The following is a 13,833-nucleotide window of genomic DNA, read 5'->3' on the forward strand; positions in this document are numbered from 1 at the left end:
TTGGGAGAAATAGAAAAATCATCCTAAAATTCAGATGAAATCTCAAGGGATTCTGAATATCTAAAACAATCTGGAAAAAAAGAACAAAGTCCAAGGTTTCACACCTCCTAATTTCAAAATTTACTGAACTACAATAATCAAAACAGTGTGGTGCTAGTATAAAGATACATAGACCAATGGAATAAAACAGAGCCCCAGAAACATATGGAGAGAACAGAAGAAACTCAGTGAACTTTTAAGAACAATAGCAATTACAAATCTGAACAACAAACAAAAAACTGGAAAAAAGATGAACAAATCCTCAGGGACCTGTGGGCTATAACTAAAGATCTCACCTTTATGTCATTACAGACGTGAAAGGAGAGGAGAAATAGAATGGGGCTGAAATAGAACCTTAAGAAATATGGTTAAAAACTTCTCAAATTTAGCAAAGGAAATAAACCTACATATTCAAGAAGCTGAACAAATCTTAAACGGGATAAACCCAAAGAAATTCATGCCAAGACACATTGTAGTTAAACTTTTGAAAACTAAGACAAAATTTGAAAGAAATAAAAATGACACCTTACCTAGGGGAAAAAAACAAACAGAAAGATAGTGGATTTCTTATAAGAAACCAGAGAGGCCAGAAGAGAGCGGCACATTTTTCAAGCATTGAAAGAAAAGAATCATAAACTCAGAATTCTATACCCAGAGAAAATAATTTTCAGAAATGAAGGGGAAATCAAGGCATTATCAAATAGGAAAAAGCTAAGAGAATCTGTCACTACTAGACTAACCTAAAAGAAAGAGTAAAGGAAGTTCTCTAAACAAAAAGAGGCTGTTAAAAAGAAATCTTGGGAACATCGGGAAAGAATAACGACATATACAGCAAAGATGTAGCTACATACAATAGACTGTCCTCCCTCCAAAGTTTTCTGAATTGTTTTGATGACTGAAAACAAATTACAGTATCTAAACTGGTTCTACATGTACATAGAGAAAATATCTGAGACAACTGTATTATAAATGAGGGAGAGTAACAGGACTAAATAAATGTTCAAGCAATCCACAGGAAATCAGGAAAAAAACAACACAAAACAAAAAATGAAACTGCAAACTTAAGCTATAACATAGCAGTCATCACATTAAATGTAAATAGTCTAAACACACCCATTAAAAAATTGCGAGTGGATTAAAACACATGACCCAGGACGGCCCAAGATGGCGGCATAAGTGGACACCGAGTTCACCCTCCCAAGCATATATCAAATGTACACCTATATTTAGAGCAGTTCCTCCTGAGAGACAGCTGTGAGCCAACTGAACAGTTTCTGCACAACAAGCAAGAGAGAAAGACAGCTTAAAGAAAGTTGGGGAACCATGGGAGCTCTCTAGGACCTGAGGTAACAAATGAGAACCAGAAGAACTGTTGAGTGCCACTGTTTATGTTTCCCTTGAATGTGGATAGTGGGTTCTCTGGTGGACGTGCAGGGTGCTGTAATGCATCTCTGACCACCCCTCCTGGAACTAGATTCATAGCATGCATACAAGGGGCCCCTTCATCTGGAGATTGATCCAGCGTGTATAGCAGGGTGGTGCTTTGCACATCCACTGGGCTGTGCACATGTGGGGCTTACCCTCCTGGAGACAGTGCAGAGCTAGGCAAACACTGAGGTACCTGTGCCTGCAGGGCTACCCTGTCCAGAGACAGTGAGATGCTACAGTGCCCACATGCAGGGCTGCCCTGTGCGGAATGAGTGGGGTGTTGCTGTACATGCATTCAGTGCTGCCGAATCCAGAGAGAGGGCATTGAGATGCAGAGCGGCCCTGCCCAGACCCTACTTTGCAAGTGGACAATTAAAGCAACAGGGAACAAAGGCAGGGCTGCCAAGGCAGAGTGAGCAGCGTGCCGCTGTGCATGCAAGGAGCTGCCTTGCATGTGCCTGCCCTGACCACAACTGGCCTGCCAAAACTATTCCATACACAGGATACACAGAGACCACTCTTTCAAAAGTGGGAGAGACAGCTATTCTATCCAACTCATAGGAGCAAATACCAAGTCCAAAAAAAAAAGTAGGGAGGCAGAAGGATATGCTCCAAATGAAGTAAAAAGAGAAAACTCCATTTAAAAACCCCAATGAAATGGAGATAAGTCAGTTGCCTGATAAAAAATTTAAAGAAACGATCATACGGATGCTCAACAAACCTGAGAGTGCAACAAAGGAACTCAGCACGTCAACAATAAAGAACCAGTCAGGGATGAAGAACACAATGACTAAGATGAACGATACATTAGAAAGAACTGAGAGCTGATTAGTTAGTACAGAAGAATGGATTAGCAAATCAAATCAAAACATCAAAATGAAAAGAAGATTTAAAATGAGGATAGTATAAGAGATCTCTGGGATAACATTAAACATCCTAACATTTGCATTATAGGGATTCCAGAGGAGGGGGGAGAGAGAGACAAAGGGGCAGAAACTTTTCAGAAATAATGTCTGAAAACTTCTAATCTGGGGAATAATACATCCAGGTCCAGAAAGCACAGAGAATTCCAAACAAACTGAACCTAAAGAGACCCACGCCAAGCCATATTATAATTAAAATGACAAAAAAAGTTAAGGATAAAGAGACAATCTTGAAGGCAGCAAGAATGAAACAAGTCACATACAAGGAATTTCCCAGTGGCAGGAGATATTTAAGGTGGTGAAAGGAATCTACAACTAAGAATACTAAATCTGGCAAGGTTACCACTCAGAATTGAAGGAGATACAGAATTTCCCAAACAAAAACTAAAGGAGTTCACAACCACTACTAAAGCGGCCTTCCATAAAGGGTCTCCTTTATGCAGAAAAGGCTATAACTAGAAATAAAATAGAGGGAAGAAAAAAAAAAAATCTCACTGATAAAGGCAAATACACAATAATCATATTGAATCGACCACTTAAAAAGCTAATATGAAGGTTAAAAGACAAAAGTAGCAAAATGATCACTATGATTAATCAGAGAAAACACAAAACGAAATGTCAAAAACAAAGAGTGGAGGGGGAGTAAAAATGTAGTGCTTTTAGAATGTGATTGAACTTAAATGCCTATCATTTAAAACAGGCTGCTAGAGATGTAGATGGATATATATGAACCTTATATAACCATAAACCAAAACATACAAAAAATATACAAAAAATGAAGAGAAAGGAATCCAATCAAAACACTGAAGAAAATCAACAAATCAACAGTAAAGAACAGAGAAAAAACAGTGAAGAAAACAAAAATAATCAAAAAACAATTAACAAAATGGCAATAAGTATATTCTTATTAATAATTACTTTAAATGACTAAATTATCAGTAATATTATAATAGTTGGAGACTTTAATACTCTACTTACTTCAATCAGCCAGACAGAAAATTAATAAGGAGATAATGGCCTTAAATGCTACATTAGACCAGTTTGATAGACGTTTACAGAGTATTTTATTAAAAAACTAAAGATTATACATTTTTTTCTTAAGTGCATATGAAATGTTTTCCAGGATAGATCACATACTAGGCCACAAAACAAGCCTCAATAAATTCAAGAAGGCTGAAGTTATATTAAGCATATTTTCTGACCACAGAAACTAGAAATCAACTACAGGAAGAAAAGAACAAAAATCAAAAATATATGCAGATTAAACAATATGCTTCTAAAGGACTAATGGATAAAAGAAGAAATCAAACAGGAAATCAAAAACTACCCTGAGACAAATGAAAATGAAAACACAACCTTACAAAATTAAAATTTATAGGATGCAGCAAAAGCAATTGTAAGAGGAAAGTTTATAGCTATACAGGTATACCTCAGTAGGTAGGAAAAATCCCAAGTAAACTAAATTTACACCTAAACACACTAGAAAAAGAACAAACAACCCCAAAAAAGTAGAAGGAAGGACATAATAAAAATCAGAGCAGAAATAAACAAAAAAGAAAATAGAAAAACAATAGAAAAGATGAATGAAACTAAGAGCTGGTTCTTTTAAAGAATACATAAAATCGATGAGCCTAGCAAGACTCATGCAGCAAAAAAAAAAAAACAAAATCAGAAATTAAAGACAAGAAATTATAACTGACACCACAGAAATACCAAGGTTTATTAAAGAACACTATGAACAGTTATATGCCAACAAATTGGACAATCTAGAAAAAACGGGTAAATTTCTAGTAACATACAACCTTCTAAGACCAGTAAGAAACAGAGAAACTGAACACACCAATTAATAGCAATGAAACTGAATCAGTAATCAAAAAAATCCCAACAAACAAAAGCCCAGGACCAGGCGACTTCAGAAGTGAATTCTATCAAACATTTAAAGAATAAGTATCTATCCTTCTCAACTTATTCCAAAAAACTGAAGATGAAGAAACATTTCCAAACTTATTCTATGAGGCCAGCATTACCCTGATACCAAAACCAGACAAAGACACTACAAAAAAAAGATTTATAGGCCAATATACCTAATGAACATAGATGCCGATGTTCTCAATAAAATAGTATCAAACCAAATTCAACAGTACATTAAAATGATTATACACCATGATCAAGTGGGATTTATACCAGGGATGCAGGCTGGTTCAACATCTGGAAAACATACTTGATAAAGGCTATATGACACCATCAACAGTTAATATCATACTCAATGGTGTATTTTCCTCCAAGAGGAGGAACAAGACAAGGATGCCCATTCTCACTACAATTATTCAATACGTACTATAAGTCCTATTCATAGCAATCAAATAAGAAAGAAAAGGCATCCAAATTGGAAAGAAAACTGTCACTATTTGTAGATGACATGACACTACATAGAAAACCCTAAAGAATCCAAATTCCAAATTAATAGAATTTTAAAAAAATCAATAAAGTAGGATATGAAATTAATGGGCAGAAATTCATCTTCTTACTATACACTAATAATGAACGATCAGAAGGAAAAATTTAAAAAATCCATTTACAATTGCATCAAAAAGATTAAATACCTAGAAATAAATTTAACCAGGGAGGTGAAGGACCTATACTCTGAAAACTGTAAGACACTGAGGATAGAAATTGAAAAGGACACGAATAAATGGAAGGACATATCATGCTCATGGATTAAAAGATTCATACCATTAAAATGACCATATTAACTCAAAGGAATCTACAGATTCAATGCAATTCCCATAAAAATACCAACGACATTCTCGGAACTAGAATAATCCTAAAATTTATATGGAATCACACAAGACCACAAATAGCCAAAGCAATCTTAAGAGAACAAAGCTGAAGGTGTCATGCTACCTGATTTCAAACTATACTACAAAGCTATAATGATCAATAGTATGGTACTAGCACAAAAACAGACACATTGATCAATGGAAGAGAACAGAGAGCCTTATATGGTCAACTAATCTATGATGAAGGAGGTAAGAATATAAAATGGAGTAAAGATAGTCTCTTCAACAAGTGGTGCTGGGAAAACTGGACACATCCATGCAGAAAAATGAAGCTGGACCACTCTTATACTATACACAGAAATAAACTCAAAATGGATTAAAGACTTAAATGTAAGACTGAAATGATAAAACTTCTAGAAGAAAACATAGGTAGTAAACTCTTTGACATCAGTCTGAGTAATATCTTTTTGGATATGACCCCTTAAACAAGGGAAACAAAGGCAAAAATAAACAAATGGGACTTCATCAAACTAAAAAGCTTTTGCATTGTGAAGGAAACCATCTACAAACAAAAAAATGAACTACTGAATGGGAGAATACATCTGCAAATGCTATATCTGATAAGGGGTTGATATATAAAATATATAAGAAACTCATAACAAAAAGATAATCCTATCAATTAATGGGCAGAGCACATGAAAAGACATTTCTCCAAAGGAGACATACAGATTGCCAACAGGCGTATGAAAAGATGCTCAACGTCAGTAATCATCAGGGAAATGCAAATCAAAATCACAATGAGATACCACCTCACACCAATCAGAATGACTGTAATCAAAAAGTCAACAAATAACATGCGTTGGTAAGGATGTGGAGAAAAGGGAACCTTTGTGTCCTGTTAGTGGGACTGCAGATTGATGCAGCCACTATGGAAAAACAGTATGGAGATTCCTCAAACTAAAAAGATGTCTACCATATGACCCAGCAATTCTACTTTTAATTTGAAAAGATATAAAGGCACCCTTATGTTCACTGTAGCATTATTTATAATAGCCAAGATACGGAAGCAACCTAGGTGTCCACTGATAGATGATGAATGGATAAAGAAGATGTGGTAGGTATACACACACACAATGGAATATTGATTGCACAGCAATAAAAAAGAATAAAATCTTGCCATTTGCTACAACATGGTAAGTGAAATGAGTCAGACAAAGACAAATACTGTATGGTTTCACTAATATGTGGAGTCTGAAAAAACAAAACAAATGAATAAAACAAAAATAGACTCATAGAAACAGAGACCAAGCACAAGAGTGGGTGGTGGGGGATGAGTGAAAAGATGAAGGGCAATATAGACAATAATGGTGTGATAAGTTTACATGGTGACAGATGATTACTAGAAATTAGTGGGGTAGTCACACTAAGCTATAAAAATGTTCAATCACTATATTGTATAGCTGAAACTAATATAATAAATTAAATTGTATATAAACTATATTTAAATAAAAAACAAAAATAGAAAGCACATGACCCAACAATATGCTGTCCACACTTCAAATATGGTATACAGACTGAAACTAAAAGGGTGGAAAAAGATCACGTGAATGTTATTCAAAAGAAAGGAGGAGTAGTTACTTTAATATCAGATAAAGTAGACTTCAGAGCAAAGAAAACTGAAAGGGAGGAACGTTACATAATGATAGAAAGGTTAATCCACCAAGAAGGTATGTTGTATGCACCTACTAACAGAGCTACAAAATATGTGAAGCAAAAACTGATAGAACCGAAAGGAGAAATGCATAAATCCACCATTACAGTCAAAGATGTCAACACCCCTCCCTCAACAACTAATAGAACAATTAGTCAGAAAATCAGCAAGAATATAGAAAACTCAACACCACTACCAACCCAAAGTATGTAATTGACATTTCAAGAACACTCCATCCAATAACAGCAGAATACACATTCTTTTCAATTATCCACGAAACGTATACCAAGATATGCTAATGAGTACTTGAACAAATTCCTTAGCTAATATCATGGCATACAAAATCAGAACTTATTCTTTATATAAAATAATATTTTAAGATTGGTGAAACGTATAGGTATTGATTTTTAACATTGATTTTGCCTGTATTTGCTATATGATAATTTGGGAATATTTTCAACCTCCATAACTAATAAACCTCTATAAACTAATTTCTAATGCTTTTTAAACTCAAATCCACCATTTACCATTACTCTATATTTAATAAAGTCAAACACATGTTGATAGACATCAAATGACAGAAGAAATACTCACCAGATCCCATGAGAGCACAGATCAGGACCATGGAATTATATTTGATTTCAGGAGCACTTCTCTCATCTGCTAGCAGTCTGTGTAAAATCTGTACAAGTTTAGCACTTTCTAGATCTTTCTCAGCAGTGCCTAGAATATGACATGATTAAAGTATTAGTTATATCTACTGTGTATGAATCCAGTGCGATCTGGCTAAACATAGCTTCCCTTTCTAGAAACTGACCATGTGAAACCTTCTAAAAGGGACTGATAAATAATAACTTAGATATATTATATGAAATTCAGACCTTGTGAAAATATTAGATATAGCTAAATTTCAGCAGACACTTCAGAAGTTTAGGCTTAAAATTCAGAATTAAAATATTCCTTTTAATATGAGGCAATTAAAAAATATTATCAAAAATGTTAAACATTTTTATACACAAAAAGCAGAAACCATGGTATAATGATATACAGTATGTACTATCATCATCTTCATAAATTATCATGGCCAATCTTGTTTCATCTATCTCTAGTCTCAACCACTTACTCTCACCCATCCCAAATAATTTTGAATCGAATCCTATAAATCACATAATTTTCTCCATATGTATTTCAGTATGTATCTTTAAGAGAGAAAAAATATTAATTCCTATCAAAATCCCAGCAGGATTTTCTATCAAAAATAGATAAACTTATGCTAAAATTTATATGAAAAGCCGCAGGCCCTAGAAGAGGTAAACAATCTTGATACAAAAGAATAAAGTAGGAGGAATTCTTCTACCTGATATTAAGGCTCACTATAAAGCAAGCACAGTTATCAAGATGATGTGGCTTTGGTTGAGACACAAATAGATCATAGGAACTGAATAGAGGACCCCAGAAACAGACTCACACAAATATGTTCAACTGATCTTTGACAAAGGTTCAAAATCAGTTCTATAAAGGAAAGATAACCTCTTCAACAAATGATGCTGGCAATTAGCCCCAGACAAAAAAGGAACCCTGACCTAAACTACAATGTAAAATTATAAAACTTTTAGAATATATAAAGAATTCTCAAAAGTCAAGAGTTAAATAATTAGAAAATGAACACTCTCAGAAAAAGGACAAAGAACATTAAATTATAGCTGACTAGCCAGAAGAAAATGAAGATTATATGTTTAATGGGTAGAAAGTATTATCTCATTGAAACTTCCTTTTACAGGATTGTTTGTTCGATGCCTATAGTTTATTAAAAAAATAATAAAGTCAATAGCTTTGTTGAGCATGCAAGCAAAGCTTAAAAAAAGAAAATGAACAAAAGACAAATAGACATTTCACCAAAGAATACATAAGATGGAAAATAAGCACATGGAGAGAAGTTCGACCACATCATTAGAAAAATGTAAATTAAAACCACAATGAGATAACTCTACAGAGCTATCAGAATGGCTAAAATAAAATATAGTGACAACATCAAATGTTGGTGAAATGCACAGAAAACTAATCACTTAAACAATGCTGGTAGGAATGTAAAATGGGATAGCCACTGTGGAAGGCAGTTTGACAGTTTCTTAAAAAATTAAACATGCAGTCACAATATAACCCAGCAACTGCACTCCTGGGCATTTGTCCAGAGAAATGAAAATTTATGTTCACATAAAAACCTGTATGTGAATGTTTATAGCAACTTTATTTTTAAAAGCTTTAAACTAAAATCAGCCCAGATGTCTTTCAACAGGTTAGTTAAACTGTACATATATACCAGGGAATGCTATCTAGCAATAAAAATGTCTACCACACAGTACAAATTGGATGATTCTTTAGGAAATTATGCTGAGCTAAAGAAGCTCATTCCAAAAGGTCACATACTATATGATACCATTTATACAGCATTTTTGAAATGAAAACATTATGGGAAATGAAGGGCATATTAGTGGTTTCCAGGGAGTAGGAACAGGTGGGAGTTAGGGGTAGGAGGTGGGTGAGTGTAGTTATAAATGGAGGGATACTTATGGTATTAGAACTGTTCAGTATCTTTACTGTGATGGTTGATATACAGACCTACATGTATAAAAAATCTGTATAGAATTTTACATACAAATGAGTACAAGTAAAACTGGAAAAATCTGAATAAGAGGTAAATTATATCAATAGTTGGACTATTATAATATTTATAGGTTTGCAAAATGTTACCATTATATTCAGATATAGGTATAGATACACACTAGCAAAATACTTGTAGTCAACGTTCTATCAGACTTCTGTTCCACTTGGGTGCTTCCTTTCATCCAAGATAAAATAGGAGAAAATAAGTTTGTCACTGGGGTACTTACCCAGTTCTAAAGCTGCTATTAGTGCCAAAGCAACAAGGGCTTCATTCTGCATTATTACATGTTCACTAGTTGCCATGGTAACTAGATGCTTGATGCCACCACTCTGTACAATGGTTTTAATTACATCCTACAATAAATAAATATCACGGAATTATAAACTTCAATTTTAAACATAAAGAATCTGCATTATAATCACTCAATTCATTGTTAAATTGAATGGTTTTCTGACAGTGTCCTGTACGAACCATTACAATTTTTTTTTTCTTCACAGAAGAAAAAGCTTTTAGCTTTAAATAAATTCATCAAAAGATGACACTTTAAATTACCTAAGTGAAAAAGACCACTGCAGTTCATATCAAGGAACAGAAAGTCCCAGAAGCTACCAAAGAACAACTGTCATTGACCCAAATGTTGACTTACCATAGGATCAAAAGAAGAGAATAAAACTTGTAATAACAAAAAAGTTTTTTCCCAATTTTTATTATAACACAAGGTTATTATTCTCCAAATGCTCCAGGAAAAGATTTTTTTTTTTGGTAGCTTTTACCCTTTGTTGGATCGGACAAAACTGGATTACATATAAAGGGACTTGGGCAGAACGTAAATCAAAATTCTGTCTCATTTCTCATGGTGCCTACAGGTCTGTCCTCTCCAGTGGCAGATGAGGCAGTGGGCTCCAGACAGAAATCCTATCACCAACAAATTACTGAACTGCTCTACATCTCAGTGACTTTATAATGTTGGGATAATGAATGTGTATATATATATATATGTGTGTATATATATATATAACAGGTTTCTTGATAATTAAAGTTATTACATGAAAATCACATATAGGAATATATAGCAAAGGTAAGATGAAAAAAATTCACATTTATTTCCATTTTTGTTTTCATCTCAGAGTTTTGTTCCCTAAAAATTCTTGGATTAAATATGATTTAGTGAAAAATCTCAATTATAGAATATTTTTAAAGTAACTTTCTTTGCCAGTTTTTACTATTTTTAGTAATCTGAAGCTGGATATTTTAAGTAGCCTACCCAAGTTAGCTTCAATGGTATAAAACTAACTGTAATTAGAAATATTTTTCAAATTAATTTGGTAAAATATTTGAAAAAGAGTTTCTTAATGCTTCCATCTTATGTAAATTTTGAGAGAAGTATTTATAGACAGTATTTTTGCGGAAACTTGTTTTGTAATCAAACATGCTAAATCAGTGGAGTCCAAGTACTCAGTTTTTATAGAAGCATTGTTCTAGCATTTAAAATGTTTTTTCCCATCAATCTCTTTTAGAAAGTGAGAAACTATTTCTTAAAGCTTTTTATGATGAAAAGAAAGCTTCGCAATATACTGCTTACTTAGTGACAGTTTATTTGAAACTGAAATTAAAATCTTAAAAATTAGTAAAAATTTTTATAAAAAGAAACTTATTAAGAAGACTCAGAGATTCATAGGTACATATATGGTCACCTAGGGAAGGTTCCTGAACTGTCATTTCATCCTCTTATTTTATGATTCATCCTGAAAAGTGCACTGTAGTAGAAGAAAGAGTGGATCAATAGATGCTTATTGAAAAGCTCTATGGAGTTGCTTTGCCTGACAGAATGAAGGATAAGATAAATGAAGCATTGTACTTATGTCATAATGCAAAAGAGAATGAATAATACCAACAGTTACCCTTTATGGAACAACTACTATTCACTGGACACTGTATTGGATAGTTTAGAGATATTAGCTCATCTTTGTCCTCAGAGAAAATCCCATCAGCTAGATATTATCTCTAGTTTATAGGCGAAGAAACTGAAGCTCAGGTTAAGTTATGAAATTTGCCCAAAGTCAGTGATTAAGTGGTTAACAAGTCAAGATTCAAATCCAGGCAGTAGGGAGTCAGGAGGTCGGACCCTTCTCCCCTTGACTCCATCCCACCCCTCCTGCCCACAGTAGCAGGACCAGGCTCCAGGCTCCAAGTCCCGTGGCGGGGACGAGGGGGTGGGAACTCCCAGGCGAAAAAACAAATCCAGGCAGTCTGAATGCTAGATCCTTGTTCTTAACCATTTGTAGAGTCTGTGCAAAAATTTATGTATTGAATTCATCATAGTGAATCTTCCCCTGTGACACCCAGACAGAGTTGGCCTCTCTGCAGTTGTACACAAGTGAAACTGTTAAAAGGCTCGCCTTAGAAAAGAGGTTATAGAAGAAAAAAGGTATATAATCTAGATACTAAATCAGCTCCTGAACTGCTGGCCTGGGTTTTCACCATTGTGATCTTTAAAAGAGTTCACTGTGATCTTTAAAAGAGTTCATTTATTCATTCACTCAACAAATATTTATAGGTTACTGACCATGTGCCAGACACATAATAGGCTAGATACTGTCATGAGAATGGATTTCGTCCAACTTTTACAGTTCTGGGCATCATATACTATCAAGATATCATTTAATTTCTAAATGTCAGTAGCTAGCTTGGTCAGTGCCTAGCACACACAAGACGTTTGACATTGATGCTGGTAATGGTGGTGCTGGTTGTGGTAAGAATAACAGCAACAGCAACAACCTCCATTTACTGAGCCCCGGGTACCACATGAGTACTTTGCATATGTGATCTCACTGAATCATTCTCACCACACTTTCAGATAGGTATTATCCTGGTTTTCACACATTAAGATACTGAGATGTGAAGACACTTGACCAATAGTGGAGATAAAATTTGAACTCATCTCTGTTTGATTCCAAAGCCTTACTCTTAATGATTATGGAACAGAACTAAAAAAAGCTCAATCTTCAACTATTTTTTTCAGAATTTCTCATTAATGTATTTATAGATAAATACATAAAAATGCAAGCTTATGATGTGGGATCTACAATACTGGGTTTCCAAAAAGGCCACTCAAATGTTTTCCAGTGAATGATTTCCTCTGGAACTTACTTTTGATTTACTGTGTCGTATAAGGGCAGAGAGCAGTCTGTTTGACTCCCCCATCACACCAGCATGATCTTTGGCTTCACACCATTCGACCAAACGCTCCACTAATTTAACATTCTTTCCCAGTTGTTCAGCAGCTTCTGCTATAGGAAAGAAGGTAAACCACAAAGGAATGAATCACTGATAGGCAATCAACTGAAATAATTGGTAAAGATGTAAGAGTGTGAAAGAATATTCTATGTCTAAAAAACTTAACAATTTTATTAAAGCAAGAACTGCAAATACAGTACTCCATATCTGATGGTCTATTTGGCCTTTTCTATAAAGTTGTGGTCTTTTGTACAAAATATAAAAATAAGCCACTTTATACTCTTTTGGGTCAGCCTGGTAGTCTGTTGGTACTCTGGCAAGCTGTCACAGAGTTTTTAGAAGGACCCTAAGGAATCAATATAGAGAAAGGTTTAGAATCTAGAAATAAGTAAATATAATTCATTCCAAGGAGTGGTTTCCATTACTGTTTTTATAAACAAAAACAATTTCCCTGTGTGCAAAACAAATTTTTAAAAATGTTGACTCACTGTATTGAAATATGATGATTTTGAAGACAAAGTAAAAATGGGTATGGAATACTAAAACATAGAAACCCACAGAAACTGCTAATAAATCAACCTAAAACTAGGATTATATGTAGTAATAAAGAGAGATACAATATAATTTCCATTTAAAGTCAATTATAACAAGCATGGGAATTAATGACTGGGTTCTAAAACCAATCTCTTTTTGCCTTTTATTTGCTATTTATCTTTATGATTACATAATTCTGGAAGCTAAAAACGAGTTCTTTTCCAGCTAGTGGCACACTGAGACTATCATACTAAAAATGCACCTTGGGAAAGCATTTCTTTTACCTTGTGCATCTATCAACATTCTTAATGTTCCCAAAAGTTTGAACTGAACCGGGGGCATTTCAGATTTAAGGAACTTCAAAACGGCCTCTGTGACCCCAGCTGATAACATCTTTGCTTTATTTACAACTAGAGAGAGAGAGAGAGAAAAGAGAGACTATGGTTAAAATGGTGTTTGCATTCTTGATGATAATCATTCAATTCAATACACATTTATTTAGGGTCTTATTATCTT

The 13,833-nt window shown here is 34.2% G+C and overlaps 1 protein-coding gene across 6 annotated transcripts in view; it reads right to left on the reverse strand.

Annotated features, from left to right (window-relative positions):
* The window catches only part of RAP1GDS1 (Rap1 GTPase-GDP dissociation stimulator 1), a 143,712-nt gene that overhangs the window by 5,037 nt on the left and 124,842 nt on the right, over nt 1-13,833 (reverse strand). For 5 of the 6 annotated variants that reach the window (XM_011356256.2, XM_011356253.2, XM_011356255.2 and 2 more), the window contains 4 exons: nt 13,602-13,727; nt 12,697-12,836; nt 9,773-9,899; nt 7,476-7,604 (listed from right to left, as the gene is read on the reverse strand). In XM_011356256.2, the coding sequence (XP_011354558.1) occupies nt 7,476-7,604; nt 9,773-9,899; nt 12,697-12,836; nt 13,602-13,727 (522 nt within the window). The remainder of the gene's footprint in view (nt 1-7,475; nt 7,605-9,772; nt 9,900-12,696; nt 12,837-13,601; nt 13,728-13,833) is intronic. The other variant, XM_011356254.2, reaches the window with a different exon arrangement.

The sequence above is a fragment of the Pteropus vampyrus genome, unplaced genomic scaffold (assembly GCF_000151845.1).
Source record: "Pteropus vampyrus isolate Shadow unplaced genomic scaffold, Pvam_2.0 Scaffold25, whole genome shotgun sequence".
NCBI classification, from domain to species: domain Eukaryota; kingdom Metazoa; phylum Chordata; class Mammalia; order Chiroptera; family Pteropodidae; genus Pteropus; species Pteropus vampyrus.